Below are 20,471 nucleotides of genomic sequence, written 5' to 3'. Positions count from 1 at the left end.
CCATGGATTTTGTGTCTTCACATGAGGATGTGATTTTTCTGGGAATTTTTGTTAGGGATAGACCAGATTTAGCTGGAATTCCAGAGAATTTGTGTTACTAGACATCTCCTTTGGAGCCAGATCTTCCCTTACTCCCTCCCCTCCGGTGGCTGCCAGGAAATACTGGAGCTCTGAAGGCCTGGGGAGGTTTTTCCCACTGAGCTCTGGCGTTGTTTCACTTGGAAATTCCAAAATCTTCACCCCCACGTGTCCTGCTTGCCCACTCTGTGTGCCTGGATGCCAGTGAGGAGCAGGAAAAGAGCAGGATTCCACAGGATTCAGCTCCTGGATGAAATTCCTCTCATGAGTCAGGAGAAGTCGCCCGTTCCTACCTTAAATTGTGCTTGTGGAGCACTTGGATGACAATAAATCCCCATCCAGACTTGCAACCAAAATCTGGAGACGTTTTCCACTATTCCAAGGTTATCCAAGACTTCTGCCAAGTGTCTGGTGATGTTTTGAGTGTCTACAGATGGAACCAGATGTGAAAGGACCAGAAATAAATCTTTTATCCCATTGGGAACACAGCCTTTGGGATGAATCCCTCCCTGCTGGCTGTGAGATTTCCTCACCATCCTGGTTTTTCACTGTTTGTGGTGGGTTTGGATTCTTGATGGGGAGAAAAAATGGTTCAGTTCTGTCCTGGCAGGATTTGGATGAAGTTTTCCTGCTGGATTTGTGGAGAAACAGTAAGATCATTTGCAGCAGGGAGAATTTTACCTGGGAAAAAATCTATTTTTGGGATGAAATGATGTGTCAAGCAGGGCAGGTTTCACTTTGTTTCTCCACCCCACAAGAAATAATTGACCCCACTTTGTTTTTCCCAGATAGCCTTGGGGATAATCTCAATCCCCAAGAGACAGAAATTTTATATCGTGACAAGCTTTAACCAAAATCTCATTTTCCCCCAGGACAGCCCCGCTCTGTCGGGATTCGGGATCCCCGGATCCGGCTCTGCCAGCACCGAGGATGGGAAGATCCCAAGTTTTTCCCTGCAAGCCCAGCCTGCTGCTGCTGCTGCTCCTGGCCCAGCTGAGCTGCGCCCAGTACGAGCCCTGGCCGTACCTGCCTGCCTACCCCGAGCCCGCCCCGCCGCCGTTCCAGGCGCCCCAGAGAGCTCCAAACGTCCCCAAAATCCAGCTGAGGCTGGCGGGGCAGAAGAGGAAGCACAACGAGGGCAGGGTGGAGGTGTTCTACGGCGGCGAGTGGGGCACCGTGTGCGACGACGACTTCTCCATCCACGCCGCCCACGTGGTGTGCCGGGAGCTGGGATACGTGGAGGCCGTGTCCTGGCTGCCCAGCTCCAAGTATGGAAAAGGAGAAGGTGAGGGGCTCTTAGAATAGCAGGAGGGGTTTTCCAGCTCCCATTAATCACTAATTTTGGTTTAATTGATGGTTTTTTGGGTGCCGGGAGCTGGGATACGTGGAGGCCGTGTTCTGGCTGCCCAGCTCCAAGTATGGAAAAGGAGAAGGTGAGGGGGTCTTGGAATAGCAGGAGGGGTTTTCCAGCTCCCAGTAATCACTAATTTTGGTTTAATTGATGGTTTTTTGGGTGTCTCTCCTGCTGGGATACATGGAGGCCGTGTCCTGGCTGCCCAGCTCCAAGTATGGAAAAGGAGAAGGTGAGGGGGTCTTGGAATAGCAGGAGGGGTTTTCCAGCTCCCATTAATCACTAATTTTGGTTTAATTGATGGTTTTTTGGGTGTCTCTCCTGCTGGGATACGTGGAGGCCGTGTCCTGGCTGCCCAGCTCCAAGTACGGAAAAGGAGAAGGTGAGGGGATCTTGGAGCAGTGTGGGGAATCCCTCCAGATTCCAATAATCCCTAATTTTTTGTTTAATTGATGAGTTTGGGGTGTTTGGTGCTGTGCTGGGTGGGTTTGGGATCCGTGAGGTAAAAAAGGTGTGAAATTATTGGAAAGCATCCAAAGGATGGACTTGGGGATGAGGAACAGCCTGGAGCAGCTGAGGAGACTTGGAAAGGAGGAGACCGAGGGGAGAATTTTGGGATCTGCTCCTGCCCAGGGACAGCTCCGATTATTCTGTGACAGGGATGGGATCCAGGGGGGATTTTGGTTGGATTTTAGGGAAAACTTCAGCATCACATGACTCCAGAGGGGTCTGAATGTTTCCTATCCTATGGGAATAACAATTGCTGGATTATATAGGAATAACAATTACTGGATTTATGGGAATAACCATTTTGGTGCCCTCAGGCTGCTTCTGGCAGGGAAAAGCTGTTCAGCCTCATCCCGAATTTTGTCTAATGGAATCATGGAATGGGTTGGGTTGGAAAGGAGCTTAAAATCATCCAATCCCACCCTGGGCACCTCCCGCTGTCCCAGGCTGCTCCAGCCTGGTCTTGGGCATTTCCTGGGATCCAGGGGCAGCCACAGCTCCTCTGGGAATTCCATCCCAGCCTTTCCCCACCCTCCCAAGGAGGAATTCCTTCCCAAAATCCCATCTAAATTTCCCCTCTTTCACCTTCAAACCACTCCCCTTGTCCTGGGGATTCATGCCCTCTGAACTCACATCTGGTGGAAATGTGGAAAATCCCACCTGAATCCCAAATATCTGCTGGGCAAACCCTTGGAAAGGAGAATGTTTGTGTGTGGCAGCCGGGAATTCCTGAAATCACAGAGTCTAAGAAGGAAAACTCTGGGATAATCCAGGAATAACAACAAAATCCATGTAAGAACAGATGCCCCAAAGGATTTATGGGATTTGGGATTGACTCTTGTTTTACAGAGGATTTTTCCTGCCCTCCTTGGAGTCTGGTGGATCCCACAGGGATAAAATTCCACTTGGGCAAGCGATCCTGCTGTCCTCCTGCTCTGGGGTGGTTTTCAGTAGTTTTGGAGTGCTCACACCTCTAAATGTCCCGTAAAAGAGCGAGCGGGGCCCGAGGGAAATTGAAAACCTGGAATGGGATCCTAAATTTGTGGATTTTGGCTCCCGAGGCAGAGCAGGAGATTTCCAAGTGAGGAAGAGGCTTCAACACCAGAAAACAAACTGGGCTGGCCATGGGAAGGCGAATTCCCAGGGAAATCCCAAATCCAGGCCCTGGAGGGACACCCTGATTATTAATGTAATTATTAATTTAATATTTAATATTAATTTAACATTTAAGAGAAATAATAATTAACTAGTATAATAATTATTAAATGTTAATTATAATTTGTTATATTTCATACTGATATTAAATAAGTATAATTTTTCTTTAATATTTTAAATCAATTCTTTGACATTTGATGAATATATCATTCTATCAATCAAACATATCTAAGTAATTATATTTCTTTAATATTTTAAATTGATTTCTTAATTTAATGAATATGATTCTATCAATCAATCAAATATAAATACATATAATTAAATAAATATTTCTTTGACATTTTTACATTTTAATATAGATTTATTGATTTCATTTTTTATCATTTTCCTATATAATCTATTTCATATTTTAATATACAATGTATAATATAATAGATATTATAAAATATATATAATATGATTTCATATATAATCTCTAATGATATATTTTTCTTTTTATATATACAATAAATACATTCTATATATTATAATATATATTATATGTTTAATATATCAGTTATATATATAATATATTTATTATATTTTTTAAAATATGAAATGTGTGCCTGTGCACACACACCAAGGAATAAATGGGAATGCCAGGCTGGAAAGTGGAGCTGGAATTTTCATTTTCCAAGAGCCCCCAGACAACAGCAGCTTCCAACACCGGTGAGAGAGGTGCAAAAATCCCATTTTTCAGGTGTTTCAGGAATCTTGGAGCTGCTCCCAGCCAGGATTATATGCAGATTTGATAAATCAGGAATGATTTGAGGGTGATCGGAGGGCAGGGCCTATCCAGTGAAACTGGGGGCATGGAATGATTTTAATGGGAATTTTCAGCACTGATCCCTGCAGCAGCACAAGCTGGAGGTGGATTGTTATTCCCAAAGGGATAAAGGATGGGAAAAGCTGTGGGCCAGAGCTTTTCCCAATCCATCAATCCTTGAGGTGCCGCTTTATTCACCTTGATTTTCACAGGAAGAGTGAGACCCAGCACTTGCCTGGAATCCCGATTCAGGGAATCTCAGTTGTGTTTTCCTCCTTTTGGAATTTCAGTTGTGTTATCTGTTACCTCTGTCTCTCTTTTCTTTGCCTCCTTTGGGCTCTGTTCTCTGTGGATGTAGCTTTCTATAATCTCCCAGCCTTCTCTGGGCTCAATTCTCTGTGAATACAGCTTTCTATAGTTCCCCAGCCTCCTCTGGGCTGAATTTTCTGTAGATACAGCTTTCTATAGTTTCCCAGCCTTCTCTGGGCTGAATTCTTCTGGGATCCTCCCTTGTGGGGAGTTCCACTTATCTCAGTTCTCATTATTTGAAGTAAACTCTCGAGCTCGTTAGAATCTTGTTTCTCGTGTTTATTGAAGGATCCTTACAAAACTTAACAGGTCTCTCCAGGCTGGTTACACAAGGTTAATCTTTGCAATTTGGTACATTTCTTTCTTCTGATGGTACAAACAAGGCCTTGTGGCACACTTCATGTCTGATACACAAAATGGCCTCGAGCTACGCAGTTCTTTTATCTTTATACTTATTTTTACCCAATTAACAATAGACACGTGTATTATTTTTCTTAATGACCCAATGACCCATCACCTCTGTGATGCACTGCGGCATTTTCTATCCAATTACCAACTACTACCCAAAAACCTCCAGGAGAAGGACATGAAGAAGAAAGAAGGACAAGAGACAACACCCTAAATCCTCCATCTTGTCTCCTGTTCTCTAAACTACTTTTTCACCCAGTGATTTAAGAAACTTTCTAATCTACACATTTACACATTTCCTATCTAACTTTAACATTTGTTCTCATGTATCACCATGAAAACATGCTCATGAATTTCATATGATATGAAATTCAGTGTTCTCTTGGATCTCAGCACTAAAAATTAAAAACAAGGGCACTCAGTCTGTATTTCAGACTCCAACATTATCCTCCTTTTCCAGGGAAAATCTGGCTGGACAACGTGCACTGCACGGGCAAGGAGAGCAGCCTGGCCGCCTGCGGCTCCAACGGTTGGGGCGTGAGCGACTGCAAACACACCGAGGACGTGGGCGTGGTGTGCAGCGAGAAGAGAATCCCTGGCTTCAAGTTTGACAACTCCCTGATTAATCAAATTGAGGTAATTTGGGGTAAAAATGATGATCCGGAGGCCGGGATGGCTGGGAGCGCTGTAAGTTGTGGGTTTATTCCATGTTTATCCCACCGGTTTCTTTGTGTTATTCATTTATTCTGTGTTTATTCCATATTTATTCACATCATCAATTTATGCCGTATTATCCCATATTTATTCACATTATCAATTTATTCCATATTTATCTCTTCTATTTATTCATGTTATCAATTCATCCCATATTTATTCCCATTATCAATTTATTCCATATTTATCTCTTCTATTTATTCGTGTTATCAATTCATCCCATATTTATTCCCATTATCAATTTATTCCATATTTATCTCTTCTATTTATTCATGTTATCAATTCATCCCATATTTATTCCCATTATCAATTTATCCCATATTTATTCCCCATATTTATTCCCATTATCAATTTATCCCATATTTATTCATATTATCAGTTTATCCCATATTATCCTATGTATTTATTCCTATTATCAATTTATTCCATATTCATTCCCATTATCAATTAATCCCATATTTATCTCATCATTTGGATTAAAACAAACTCCTGACTGCTCCTAGCTGGGTTGGAGAGGAAAATTCAGGTTCCAATTTCAGATTTGAAACAGTCTAAAATTTTATTTTATTTTTTATTTTATTTTTTATTTTATTTTTTATTTTATTTTTTATTTTATTTTTTATTTTATTTTTTATTTTATTTTTTATTTTATTTTTTATTTTATTTTATTTTTATTATTTTTTTTTTATTTATTACTTTATTTTAACTATAAATTATTGCAGTTCCTCAATCAAGTTTTCAAAATCAAAACCTGTTCTGGTAATATTCCAAAGGATTCATTTAGAGAGCCAAAATCTGTGTTGTGCTCCCAGAACTTCCTGACTTTTTTTGGTTCCAATGGACCAAAATCCTGAGTTTTCGCCTCATTTTAACTCCAGTTTGGAGCTCTCTGGGATAATGGGGGCAGCAGGAAGGGCGGGATTTGGGCTGGAATAATTCCTAATGGCTGGATTTATAGGGAAGGGATAAAAATGGAATTTTGCATCATTTGGATAAGCAGCAATGGAGAAGCCATGATCAAAGCATGGGAATATTTGTGGGAATGCGGGATTCCTGCTGGAAGGGAGGATGGGAAGGCGTGGGGAAGGTGGAGAACTGGGGAAACGACAGATCCAAAGGGCCTGGAGCACATCCCGGTGGGATTTCTGCAGGATAAAGAAATGTGGGAATGCTGGGCTGGAAGGGACCTGGGATGAGCTTGACAGAGGGGGAAAAAGGGAATTTTTCCTTCACCTCCTCAGCTCAGGGAGTTTGTGGTGCCTCGGGCACCTCCCTGTTCCTAGATTTTTCACTGTCTCAATTCCCTGGCTGCCCTTGGCCAAAATTTATGGAAAGACCCTGCTGTAAGTGTTTCCCAGAGCTCCTTTTGAGCATCCAGGGAAAATCCAGGATGTGCTGCATGTCCCAGCGTGGTCCCCAAGGATGAATCCCTGGGTTTGTCTGGGAGCTGGAATGGGATGAGCAGGCAGCGCTCAGCATTCCAGGGAAGGGCTGCAGCTCCAGGATCTGAGGGATTCAGTTCCTCTCCTTGCCCTGACCTCGCTTCCCCTGGCTCGGGAGGGATCATCCTGAGCTGCTCCATCAATGGCTCCGTTGTGTCCCAGGGAATGAGGCGGGATCATGGAACACCAGGGGTGGCTTTGGCTCCTCCAAAACCACAGAGAGTCCTCAAAACACCTGGAGGAAAATCTGGTTTAGTCTAGACAGAGGTCACCTCACTCCGAGCTGCTCCAGGAATTAATCATGGAAGCTTTGGAGGGCTCTGTTCTTCCATTAGCTCAGTACCAGGGCTGGATGAGCGGAGCACGTCAGATAATCAGGAATGAGCTCTGGGGTGCTGGAACCTCAGATGAATCATGAGACTGAGACGATTCCTGGAGCAGAAGCCTGGATGCATCAGCAGAAGGAATGGATGGAAAAGGGAGAAGTGGAATTCATTGTCAGGAGCTGCAGTGAGTGGGATGGAAGTGCTGATTTCCTGGGCAGAGGCTGCTGCACCCCCTGCTCATCCCCTGCCTGCCCCAAACTGACAGAGACAGCAGGGTAAAAATAGAAATTAGGGACAAAAAAACCTTCCCTGGGAGGGTGGGGAGGAGCTGGAATGGAATTCCAGAGAAACTGTGGCTGCCCCATCCCTAGAAGCACCCAAAACCAGCTTGGAGCAACCTGGGAATTATTCCTGCCTGAGGCAGGGGTGGCACTGGATGATTTTGAGCTCCTTTTCCCACCCAAACCATTCCAGGATTCTTTATCTTCCTGGATGATTTTAAGCTCATTTTCCTATCCAAACCATTCCAGGATTCTTTATCTTCCTGGATGATTTTAAGCTCATTTTCCTATCCAAACCATTCCAGGATTCTTTATCTTCCTGGATGATTTTAAGCTCCTTTTCCCACCCAAACCATTCCAGGATTCTGCTTCTCCCTGAATTTCATGAACCTTCCCACCACAGTGCTGCTTCCGTTCTGCAAAACACAGCTGATTTTTCCTCTCTCCCTATAAAATAAAATCCCTGGAGCTGAAGGGTTTCTTCTCTGCTGCTTTCCTTGCAGCAGGATTAAGGCTGGAGGTGAGGAGCTGGAATGTTTAGGATGCCATTGGGGCGGCTCCTTGCACTCACAACCGGCTGTCAAATGTTCCAGCTCCTTCCCCCTCCGAGTGTTCCTTCTCTTACCTTTGCTTTATCTCCTCCATGGGCCACAGCTGAAGCCAAAAATGAGGAGCAGGATGGCCCAGGGGGTCACAAATCCACACCAAAGGTCCAAAGCCTCCTGTGAAGGCGAGTTTGGAAGTCTTTGCCCTTTCTGATATGCCTGGGTATTCTGCAGATCATTCCTCACATTCATCAGGGGAAACATCATCATTTTTGAGCTCCTGGGATCCTCCTGGAGCCCAGAGCTTGTCCCAGTGATGTTTTCTCTTTGGAATGAGGGGTGAGTGGGCAGGAATTTCCTCTGAGCACTGCTGTGGTCAGGACTCTCCATCAGCACTGACAGAGCAAAAGCAGCGCGATCCCAGCAGGATTCCCAGGGGATGAGATTGGTCACTTTGGCCTTCAGCTGCTGCTCAAACCAGGCTTTACTAAAATAGGCCTGGCTGGAGGTGCTAAACCGAGCTCAGATGTTGGATCCTGCATTCCCACCCTGGTTGTGATTCCCAAATGGATCTGGCTGTGTGCACAGCCTATGGATTAACAGGATTTTGGTGCCTGTGGTCCCAGGGAACGGCTGGAGCTGGGCCAGGGGAGGTTTTGTTGGATATTAGGAAAGGTTTCTTCACCTTGGGGGTGGCTTTGAGTGCTTCCAGGGATCCAGGGGCAGCCACAGCTCCTCTGGGAACCCCATCCCCGCCCTTCCCCACCCCCCCAGCCAGGAATTCCTTCCCAATACCCCACCCAAATCTCCCCTTTTCCAGTGGGAAGCCATTCCCTGTGTCTCTCCCTCCATCCCTTGTCCCAAACCCCTCTTCACGTTTCTGTAGCTCCTTCAGGCCCTGGAAGGCCACAATGAGCTCACCCCAAAACTTGTGAACAATCCCAATTTCCCAATTCCCAATTTCATTTAGAAACACTTAACTCTTTGGTGTGAATTCCCTGGGGCCAGGAAGTGCTGGGAACATGGAAAATCAGGGAATGGGAATGACCCCACAGTGACAGGACCCTGCTCAGTGACATTTTGCCCAAATCTGGCAGCTCTGCCCCACGAGGAGCTCCCACTCCTTCAGAAGCAGCTCCATAACCCCTGAGCTGAGTTTATTTTCATTGGCTGCTGGCACAGCTCCACTTCCCAGCCTGGAAAAGCTGTGGATAAGTGGGATAGGAGGAAATTTTCCATGGCCATAAATCACTGGGCCATTCCACACGAATGCACTCAGACAGATCCCTTCCCATTGCAGCTCGTGTTTTGAGGGTTATGTCACATCTCTTCCCATCCCTGATGCTTTTCCATCCCTTTTCCTGCTGGGAAGGGGCAGTGCTTGACCCTCTGGATCAGGCACTGAGAGCTGGGAAAATTTATTGCCAAGACACAACAAGGTCAGGGACACAGAAAAACAGAATTTAATTAAATCTGTGCAAAAGGCCTCCAAGCTCATTAAGCCCAACCCCTGACCAATCAGCACCCAGACCACCCCACTCTGTCCTAAGGATAAGTTCAATGTTTGAACAGAAAAATTATCTTTAAAGGCCTTTCCAACCCAAACCCCGAAGTGTTTTGGGGGAGAGTGAGTGGTGGGAGTCGGGATGAGGAGGAGGGAGACATGTAGGAGGGGGTTAATCCTTCTGGCAACACCACAATGCCATCCCTCCCTTGTTCAAATTCCATTTTTTTGCAGTTTTCTGCTCCCACTGCAGATTTCAGAGGATTTCTTGGAGGGTGGTGGAGCTGCAGAGCCTTTGCTGGGTGGCAGGAGCTCTGGAGTCCAAATTCCCCGTGCGTTCTCCGCGCTGGGAATGCCATCCCCTCTTTTCCTGCAGTCACTCTGTGTTACCCCAACTCATTCCAGCCCCACCTGCAGCTCCTTTCCTGGTTTTTCCAGCTATTTTTATTTATATTATTTATTATTCCAGGCCACAATGACAGATTCCTACCTGAATATATTCCTTAAATCTATGCACCAGAGGGATTTGATTTAACGCACGCCCCAAAACATCCTGAACAAAATATTCGCTGTCCGCCTCCTTCCTCTGCGTGTGCCCACGCAGCCTTCAAATAGGCCAGGCTCTAAATATATCGAATTTCTGCAGCTTTTAGAGGCTCACAAATAGCTCTGGTACCTGAGGCCAGCCCAGGGCTTTGGCCAGACGGTGGCCAGACAGGTCTGGTTCAGCACGCCAGGACCTGCTGCTATTTCTGGCCTTCATTTCCCCTCTGGGTACTTGTGAGGCACAAAAATCTCACTTCAAAGCCCAGAGGCTCAAAGGCTTTGGTTGTGCCGGGTTAAAAGCGGGATGAGCCAACCCCAGGGCTCGGCTGGATGGGGTTTGGAGCAGCCTGGGATGGTGGAAGGTGTTGCAGGGTGGGATGAAATGGGGTTTAAGGTCCTTTCCATTTAATGATTCTGCTTAATTCCAGTTTTTTAATGAGTGGGGAAAGGCTCTGCCAGCTCCTCAGCACTCTCAGTCAAGCCAGGCTCTGCAAAACTGATCTGGGAGGGAAGGGGGACAAGGCCGGGCTTTGTGTCTTGTCCCCAGGTAAATCCCCCTCTTTTCCAGCTTTTTGCCATGAAAATTACTGGAATCTCACTTCCCTCTCTGGGGATTTGTCACACAGGTCACCCCCCACCCCATCCCTATGTCCTGCAGCCCTCAGTGTTTAATTAGGAAAGTTTTATTTGCCTGTTTGTTGTGACAACAGGGTTTGAGTTTCCTTTTGCTGTAAATGTTTACTTCTCCAAACCAAAGCCCAAATGCAGCAAAATTCTGCTGCTTTGTGTGGCCAGAGGGGCTCCAGCAGCTCCTCACCTCAGGAAAATGTTAATTCAGCTGATTTTGGGGTAACCCACCGTGTTTTAGGGCTGTAGATTCAAAGTGAGTGTGACCATTTGCCTCAGTGGCTCCTTTGAGGCAGGTCAGGGTGCTGGAATCAGGGTTTGGGTTGGAAAGGCCTTTAAAGATCATTTTTCTGTTCAAACATTGAACTTCTCCTAAGGACAGAGTGGGGTGGTCTGGGTAAGAAGGTGCTGACTGGTCAGAGGTTGGACTTAATGAGCTTGAAGGTCTTTTGCACAGATTTAATTTAATTAATTCTGTGTTCCTGACCTTGTTGTGTCTTGGCAATAAATTTTCTTGGCTTTCAGCGGGAAAATTTGTTTCCATGCCTGATCCAAATGCTTTGAGGCAGCTCAGCAGAAAGGACAGAGGGAATGACAACGCTTTGCCCAGCAGGGCTGCCAGGGACAGAGTCCTCCCTAAGCTGAGCCTGCCTTACGCTGAGCCTGCCCTAAGCTGAGCCTCCCCAGGCTCCCCTGCTCCTGCCCTGTTTCCTCCCTGGACCTTGGGGTGACTCAGAGGCTCAGCTCCAGATGTTTAAACCCAAACAGATTCCACCCATTCCCATGGATGCGAAGGAAAAGGAGTAATTTTCCTCTGGTGGCTGAAGCTTTTTATGATGGACAAAGTCCCTGTGGAAAGATTTTTGTGTTGTGTTGCGGGTTGGAGGAAAAAAAATCAATTTCTTGTTCAAGTTTCAGCCTTAATTCCTGACGTTTGGAAGCTGAGAAATCCTGGAGCTCTGTTGGGAGTGAGAAGGGATATAAATACGTTTTATTTTAGGGGCAGTGGGATAGGTCAGGTTTGGGGAAGGAATGAGTTTGAGTGGATCGTGGAGCTCTAAAACCAGGAGAGGAATGAAAATGGAAATGAAAAAATCCAGGGACAGAGCAGAGAGAAATCCAAATTCCAGAGTGATTCAGCACCAGCATCTGCAGCCTGGGATTTCTAGGAATAGGATCCTCTCCCTGGATTGATTCCTGAGCATCCTCAGGGCCCTTCAAAAGGAAAGGGAAGGGCTGGGTTTGGGCACAGAGAAAACCCCAAAAATTCCATCCTGGGCATCACCTGCCAGCACAAAGCAGCAGCAAACGGGGCAGGGGAATATTCCGAAAGCTGGGTGGGATTTTGCCATCGGACCTGGAGCTGTGGGGAAGCGTTTGGTTCAGAGGGTGGAAACAAAAGCAGTCGAGGCTCATGTGAAAACTTTTCCAAGCCAGGAATCCTTTTGTGAAGGCTCAAAAACAAACCCTTCTCTCCAGGCTGGCCCCAACTGCTGAGGTTGTGAGTCCCCGGTTTTGTAACGGAGCTCGGAGCCTCTGCCAGGGCTTTTGTGTCCCCGCTGGAGAGGAGCAGTTCTGGGGCCCTGGATGTGGCTCCTGGCAAGGAAAGGATTGGGATAGAGGGAAATGTGGCCCAGCGTGGAAGAGTTTCACACATTTTCCCCTCATTTTTTTAAACTGATTTCTGTTGTAGGATGCTGGAAGTTCCAGCTGAGATCGTGGAATCCTGGAATGGTTTAGGTGGGAAGGGAGCTTAAATCCCATCCCCAGGGATATCCAGCCTCTCCTTGGGCACTTCCAGGGATTCAGGGGCAGCCACAGCTCCTCTGGGAATTCCATCCCAGTCCCTCCCACCCTCCCAGGGAAGGATTTCTTCCCAATATCCCATCCATCCCTGCCCCCTTTTATTTCAAACCATTCTCTCATCCTGTCTCTCCCTCCCTTATCCCAAATCTCCATCACATCTTTGCCTCCCATGCTTTAACCTGGAATGGTTTGGGTGGGAAGGGAGCTTCAATCCCATCCTCAGGGACACTTCCACCATCCCAGGCTGCTCCAGCCTGGCCTTGGATACTTCCAGGGATCCAGGGACAGCCACAGCTCCTCTGGGAATTCCATCCCAGCCCCTCCCACCCTCCCAGGGAAGGATTTCTTCCCAATATTTCATCCTATCCCTTCCATCTTTTATTTCAAACCATTCCCCCATCCTGTCCCTCCCTCCCTTATACCAAATCCCAGCTCTCGATCTTTGCCTCCCTAGAACAAGCCATGGGTTAGGGCTCAGCTTTCCCCCGATCCCAGAGTTTCCCTTGCTGTGGGATTTCTCTCCACGTGTCCACGGAGCACAGAGAGGGGGATTTTAGGAATCTGCTTTATCCATTAGGTGCTGTTAGCTCCCAGTTTTTCTCTGGAATCTGTTTTCACCATCAGCCCAGCTGCTGCCAGAGGAGAAACCATTCCTGCCTGGATTTGCATTATTGAACAGTGTAACAAAAGCTCTGCAGCCAAAGGAAACCATTCCAATCCCAAAGGATTATTGGGAAAAAGCTCCTGGCAGCCCTTTCTGCTGGAGAACCCTCAGTGTGCTTATTCTGATCCTTTGTTCTTGAATTTTCCGATATAAAGCCGATCTCTGCAGTGCCTTGAATTCCTCTCTGAGGTTTTGTACAGAGCCGGAGCAAACCCTTGAGTTGCTCCATCAAAAATTCCCTGCTCTAAACCAGCCCTGGGAGGGAAAAAGGGATGGGATTTGGGTTGGTTTTGCTCTCAGACAAAATTCCGAAATTCCCTGCTCTAAACCAGCCCTGGGAGGGAAAAGAGGACAGGACTGGAGTTGGTTTTGCTCTCAGACAGATCCTGAAAATGTTCCTGTGGTCTGTTGGAGCTATCAGGAAATGAATTCCCTCCAGGAATGAAATTTTGCCTCATTTTTTTGCTGCTTTGTTCATTTTTTTCATCCTCCTTGGCAAACACAGGCCAAAAAAAAAGAGAAATTATGACAAAAGAGTTGGATGCACGAAACAGAATCCCAGGTTGGAGCAGGATTTCTTTTCATGTCTGAGTCAGCACCTCCAGGGGAGAGGGATGAGACGGGAGAGCTTTGTCCAGAGCCTGAGGTGGCACATTGGCCCTGGGAATGTTTTCCCAAATCCAAGAGCAAGAGATTCTGTTTGCACCTTATTTTTGACTGCTGTGAAAAAAAACAACAAGGACCCAGCCCAGTGAGTCGGGGGGAAGAAATGTCCAAATGGCCAGCTTGGAAGTGGAAAATACAGGAATTTCGAGTCCTGGAGTGGGAAATTCTGGGATCTTGAGTGTTGGAGTGGGAAATACAGGGATCTCAAATGCTGGAGTAGGAAATACAGGAATTTTGAGTCCCAGAGTGGGAAATACAGGAATTTCAAGGGCTGGAGTGGGAAATACAGGGATCTCGAGTTCTGGAGCCATGGATATCCCACTCCTGCTGTGCTCAGAGCTCTTCTGGAAACAGCTGGAACAACATCTTTTGATTTGTTAAGCTGCAGAAATAATTGCAAAAATAACAAGCAAATCCCAAAGCACCTCCCAGCATTCCCAAACTTCCCATTTTTCAAGAGGTTTTTATTTTTTTGTGTCATAGTGACTTTTCTCCTTCTCAGCCTCAGTGGGCTCTTTTCTTTCTCTGCCTGATGCTCTGATACCATAAATCCCAGAAATATTTCCAGATCCATCCAGGGCTTTGGAGCATTAAAATCCACCCTCTGCCTTGGAAAATCCATGAGGTGGAGATGCCTGAAAGCTGCAGGAATGCAGCAGGGAAGGATTGTCCCATGTTGCACTGTTCAGTGCTCTCCCCTCTGGCAGCTGGCAAGCTGGGATTTGGGGAACAGAGCTCCTGCCTGGCTGGAGGAGTGGGAAGAAAAGGGAAAATCCAAATCTATTGGATCAGGAGAGGAAAACCCAAATATTCCTGATGAGAATATGACGGCTTTAGAGCTGGGGGTTCTGTTGTGTTCCCTGCTGCAGGAAGGAGGTTGGAGTTGACTCCTCAGGATCCTGGATAGGATTCCCTGTTTTTTTTGCCTTTGGAGAAGCAGTTTGCTCTCTCTGAACCTGATTCCTGCACAGAAAGAGTTTGGGAATTGCTGCTCCCTCCCAGGAATCCTAAAGGCTGGAAAAGATCGAGCCCAACCGAGTCCTTCGACTCCTCTGTTTGCCTTGGGGGTTTTCCAGGGTTTCCACCTGGATGACATTCCCTGGGATGGCCCAGCAGGGACAGTTAATGATGAGGAAGAGGTGGAACGTGGGAATGCTGATCCTGGGAAGCACCAGGCAGATGTTCAACATCTGGAATTGCCCATGACCCAAGCGGGCTGAGCTGCGGAGCAGCTTCCTCACAGAACACAGCACCTGGAGCAGCATCCCTGGCTCTAAGCTCATTCCAAGGACTGCCTGTGGCCTCCAGCAGGTCTAAATCCAAGGAAAAGGGGCAGGGCTGTCCAGTGAAAACCACATGTGGGCTTTAGCACATTGCTGGTGCTGGGTCTAGAAGGAAAATATCCCATTTCTGTGACTTTAGGGTTCAGCTTTCTCTCGATTCCAGAGTTTTCCTTGTGGGGCTGCTCCTCACCTAACTGTGGGTTTCAAACCTCAGGGCTTCCTACAGGATGGATAAATCCCACAATCATGGATGGGAAACCCCCTTCCCCACTTTCCCAGCTGCCAGTGCAAATTTTCTCCTGCTTCCCATTTTTTCCCAGGTGCTTTTCCAGCACAGTTTGAAGTGTTGGCTCCCTGGCCTTTGGGTTAATCTCTTTAAAAGGCTTTTATTAAAAACACTTGGAGATCTTCAGCACCCACAGCTGTTTCCAAGTGGATTTAAGGCTTTGATTACTTTTTTTTTCCTGGTGAAGAAAATGAGGCAGGGTAGGGGAAGCGGGGGAACAAGGTTCCCTCTGACAGCCCTGGGTAAACACAATTTCTCCAGCAAGGCAAAAGCTGGAAACATTTCTAAGTTGCACCAGGGAAAAGCGAGTTGCAGGGTTTGGAAAGCAGCCTGGGGAGGCCTGGAATGCCCTGAGGCTCCGATACCTTCCTGACAGCACGTAGTCAAAAACTCCGCAAGATTTTAGGAGAAACTGCTGAGCTCAGGAAAAACTTTGTGCTGCAAACGGATTTCTCAGGCTCCACCAGAGAGGTTTCAAATCCCCTCTCACATCAGACCCTCGGAACACCTGAAATTGCATCAGATATAACAAATTTGGGTATCACAGGGGTTGGTTTTAATTCTTGAGGGCTACAAGAGCTTTCAAAACCGGAGCCCAGCCTACAAACCCAATGTGAGTAGCACTGTTGGATAAATCCTGCTTTCCAGGGCTGCTCCAGCTTGGATTTTGGAGAACTGAATTCCTGCAGCTGAGGGGGAATCAGTGATTTGAAAAACTGAGTTGTAAATGTACACAAATAAAAGACAGAAAGGGGGGAAATAAGGAAAAAGGAGGAAGCCTTTGTCCAAGGTGGTGTGAGCAGGGGAGCAGAGCTGAGGAGGAGATGCCAACCCCATTCCTTGCCCCTTTCCCTGTTCCATCCCCTACCCCACTCCCTGCCCCATTTCTTGCCCCAGCAGCCTCTTTCTCTGCCTTTCCCTGGGCTCTGTTTGGTGTCTCAGCCCCTCTGAAAGCATCTGGAGAATGGATGAGCCATGGAATTTGCAGGACTGGGCAGGTCCTGCTCTGATCTCGCTGCGAGCCCTGACCAGAGGCCCGTGGCCCTTTAAAGCTCTGGGCAATTTTTCTTTTCCGAGTGGCTGACTCTGAGGATTCCTCAGTTCTGATGTAACCCCGAGCAGGACCACGTGGGTTTGCACATATTTGACAAGGAAAGGGCTCCTGGAAGAAAATTTATCCGTTTTTCAGAAGCTCTTTTGTAACCACTGGCCACAGAGGATCTTTTCCAGCCAGGACTTGTCCCTGGAGCTCCTCAGGGCTGGATTTTGCCCTCAGGGATCTTTTCCAGCCTGGATTTGCCCCCTCCAGCCTGGATTTGTCCCTAGACCTCTGCAGGGCTGGATTTTGCCCTCAGGGATCTTTTCCAGCCTGGATTTGCCCCCTCCAGCCTGGATTTGCTCCTGAGGCTCTGCAGGACTGGATTTTGCCCTCAGGGATCTTTTCCAGTCAGGATTCACCCCTGGAGTCCTGCAGGGCTGGTTTTTGCCCTCAGGAAAACTTTTCCAGCCTGGATTTTCCCTTCCAGTTTGGATTTGCCCCTGGGGCTCTGCAAGGTTGGTTTGGGCCCTCAGGGAACTTTTCTAATCAGGATTCATCCCTGGAGCTCTGCAGGGCTGCTTTGTGCCCTCAGGGAGCTTTTCCAGCCTGGATTTGCTCCTGAGGCTCTGCAGGTCTGGATTTTGCCCTCAGGGAGCTTTTCCAGCCTGGATTTGCCCCCTCCAGCCTGGATTTGTCCCTAGACCTCTGCAGGGCTGCTTTTTGCCCTTAGGGACCTTTTCCAGCCAGGATTAGCCCCCACAGTTCTGCAGGGCTGCTTTTTGCCCTCAGGGAACTCTTCCAGCCAGGATTTGTCCCTGAGGCTCTGCAGGGCTGGTTTTTGCCCTCACAGGGATTTTCCAGCCAGGATTTGCCCCCAGAGCTCTGCAGGGCTGGTTTTTGCCCTCAGGGAACTCTTCCAGCCAGGATTTGCCCCTGAGGCTCTGCAGGGCTGGTTTTTGCCCTCACAGGGATTTTCCAGCCAGGATTTGCCCCCAGAGCTCTGCAGGGCTGGTCTGTGCCCTCTCAGAGGTCCCAGATGTGAAATCCATTCAGCTTCCATGACTCACTTGCTGTCCCAGGTTGCAGAGGAGGAGTCAGAGAAACGCTGCTGTCAGCACGTTGGAATCCCAGATTCCACATGAAATCACGGCTTTGGATGAGAACCCCAAAGTCCTTCCCTGCCAGGGCTCCCAGCTCCCTGCACCCGCAATGATTCTGTGATTAAACTGGCCCTAACAAAGCTGAGTTTGCTTTATTTCCACAGGAACAGGGACTAAATTAAGGTGAAAACAGCACTTGGAATTGAAGTGACAAAGTAGATTTGTTACAGGGCTGCTTATAAAATAAATTAGAGCACTTTTTGTTTTAATGAGAAAAAGAATTCTCCTCCAGAGGATGGATTTACACAAGGTGGAAAGGTTTGTTTCATAAAATCTCAGAAAGGTTTGGGTTGGAAGGGAGCTTAAAAATCACCTCATTCCACTCCCTGCCATGGGCAGGGACACTCCCACTATCCCAGGTTGCTCCAGCCTGGCCTTGGACACTTCCAGGGATTCAGGGGCAGCCACAGCTTCTCTGGGAATTCCATCCCAGCCCCTCACAGGGACAAATTTTTCCCAATATCCCATCTAACCCTGCCCTCTGGAAGTTTGAATCCCTCTTGTCCTGTCACTCCTCTGCCTCCCTGCTCTGTCCCTTCCTCAACACCTCGTCCTTTCTGCCCTACCTGACCATAACTGGGCTGTGATCCCACCTGGAATTTCCAAATCCTGTTTCCCTACAATCCAGCATCATTCCCATTTATTTTACACCCCCAGAACATGAACATCCAGGTGGAGGACATCCGTATCCGCGCCATCCTGGCCACCTACCGCAAGCGGGTCCCTGTCACCGAGGGCTACGTGGAGGTGAAGGACGAGGGCACCTGGAAGCAGATCTGTGACAAGCACTGGACCATGAAGAATTCCCGCGTGGTCTGTGGGATGTTCGGCTTCCCGGGGGAGAGGAAATACAACACCAACGTCTACAAGTAAGGGCAGGGCTTGGTAGGAGCTACAAACATTCCTTGGGACACTCGGGGCCTCATTCCCAATGCAGGTTGCAGGTAGCACCGCGGACCCTGGGGTAAGAAAAGCTCCGACTGCTTCGTTCCTCCAGGTGGGATTTTTCCATCTGTGCAAATGTTTGGAATGTCCACTGTTTCCTGGTGCAGGCAGGGGAGGCCTTTGATCCTCATCCGTGGGATGCAGAGCTTGATGAGTATCAGAGTTTGACAGGGCCTGGAATGGGAGATGGGACACTTGGCCTTAGAAATTATTTTTTTTATTCCAGCTCGAGGATGAACATTTCCTCCAGCAGGGATGGGCTCTGTGTGCTGGGCAGGGGCAGGGATGGGACTAAACTGCTCCCACTGTCCCGGTAAATCCATTAGCTGTGAGGAAATCGTGGAATGGTTTGGGTTAGGAGGGATTTACAGCCCATCCAGTGCCATGGCAGGGACACCTCCCACTCTCCTAGTTTGCTCCAAGCTGGCCTTGGGCACTTCAGGGATCCAGACAAAGACACAGCTTCTCTAGGAATTCCACCCAGCCCCTCCCCACCCTCCCAGGCAGGAATTCCTTCTCCATATCCCACCTATCCCTGCCCTCTGGCAGTGGGAAGCCATTCCCCGTGTCCTATCATTCCATAATGTAAACAGTCTCCAACTGCTCTCCCCATTCCTGTGCAGAAATCCAGAGGTGGTATCAGTTCTGGATGTGCTGGAAGCTCCAAAGAAGTCACCTTAGAATAAAAAGAGTCTTTCTTGGGCTTCCTAGTGCCCAGGCTCTTTCTTCCCACCCGGAGTGCATTTCCTGCCTTTGCATCCCAGAAGGTGCTGGGAAAAGGATCCTCTGTGATCTCAGTGCTGCTTTTCCTCCCTAGATTTGTAGATTCCTTTAAAATGAAGGAAGAAATCAGTAATTTATAGGGAGAACACTGCATTTTCCAGAGCTGCAAGCAGAAAGGGTTAGGCTGCCTTTCCTTTTCCTGGGGAGCTCTGGACTTTTTAGTTGTCATTGCTTTTGTTTGCTCTTTGTCACCAGCCCTCATCCCACACTGTTCCCAAGGAAAAACAGCCTCAAGCAGATGGAAAAGAGTTTAAATGAAATTCTGTCTCGTTCCTTTGCTGCTCTGTGACCTGAGGAGTGGGAAAGCGGCGGCTGCTTCAGGGGAGGGCTGAACGCTCCATGCAGGAGCTGTGGTTTTCCTGCCTGCTCCTTCTGGCCTGTGGAATTGCTATTTCTGAGCATTCCCTCTGGATCAGCCTGGCCACGTTCCGTTTCTTTCATTAGCGAGATCCTGATCCACTGGAGAGGTCCTTGGCTTGGAATAGCCCAAAGCCACACAGCAGCACAGGGAAAATCTGGAATAAAGAGCCCACTGGAATTCTGTCTGCAGGATTCCCAGGGAGATGAGCAGGGGATTCATTGCCCTGGACATCAGTTTGAGGAGGGTTTGCTTCCACCAGTGCAACACATTTCCCTCTAACCCATCCCTCAGATTCCCATCCCCAGCAGGAGCAGGGAATAAATCACCTCCAGACAGGCAAAGTAGATTTTTCCTGCTTCCAGTTGTGGCCTTTCCAAGAAAAGCATTAACTGGAGCATCTGGAGCCATCTGCCTTAAATAAAAGGGTGCTCAGGAGTTGTCCTGTCTCTTGGACGCATGGAAATGGAAAAACTGACAGGAGGTTGTTCAGCAGCAACTCAGCACTGCTGAAAATCCCATTGAATTGAGCTGGAATTAGGAATATGAAGTGGTCCCAAATCCCAGCCCAGGAGATCTCTGCTGCTGCAGAGCCTCAGTGCCCCAAGACCTCCCTTCCTTTCCTTGTTTTCAGCCTTGCTGGGCTCCAGCACCCACAAATATTTTGGAAAACACGCTGAACATTATCCCAGGTTGGGAAAAAATTTGGGCTGGCATTTTATTGGATGGGAGAGGCTTGTAAAGCTTTGGCAGCTGCAGAGTTTTGTTTGTCAGCAGAGTTTAAAAGATGAATTCTTTGGCAGTTTCCCTCTGAATTATGGGTGGATGAATTGTGTTCAGCTGGTGTTACTGGGAAAGCTCCCAGTTCTGGGCTGGGAATTAT

The 20,471-nt window shown here is 47.7% G+C and overlaps 1 protein-coding gene across 4 annotated transcripts in view; it reads left to right on the top strand.

The window, feature by feature from the left end:
- The window catches only part of LOXL2 (lysyl oxidase like 2), a 49,957-nt gene that overhangs the window by 6,937 nt on the left and 22,549 nt on the right, over nucleotides 1-20,471 (top strand). Inside the window, exons 2-4 of one of the 4 annotated variants that reach the window (XM_058859350.1) lie at nucleotides 951-1,363; nucleotides 5,074-5,249; nucleotides 18,160-18,371. In XM_058859350.1, the coding sequence (XP_058715333.1) occupies nucleotides 1,009-1,363; nucleotides 5,074-5,249; nucleotides 18,160-18,371 (743 nt within the window). In that variant the 5' untranslated portion in view covers nucleotides 951-1,008. Of the gene's footprint in view, nucleotides 1-950; nucleotides 1,364-1,621; nucleotides 1,662-1,759; nucleotides 1,812-3,781; nucleotides 3,800-5,073; nucleotides 5,250-18,159; nucleotides 18,372-20,471 lie in introns of those variants that run through there. The other 3 variants (XM_058859351.1, XM_058859352.1, XM_058859353.1) reach the window with 3 other exon arrangements.

Source organism: Poecile atricapillus, chromosome 29 (assembly GCF_030490865.1).
Source record: "Poecile atricapillus isolate bPoeAtr1 chromosome 29, bPoeAtr1.hap1, whole genome shotgun sequence".
Lineage (NCBI taxonomy): Eukaryota > Metazoa > Chordata > Aves > Passeriformes > Paridae > Poecile > Poecile atricapillus.
This window is presented reverse-complemented; position numbering and strand designations above follow the sequence as displayed.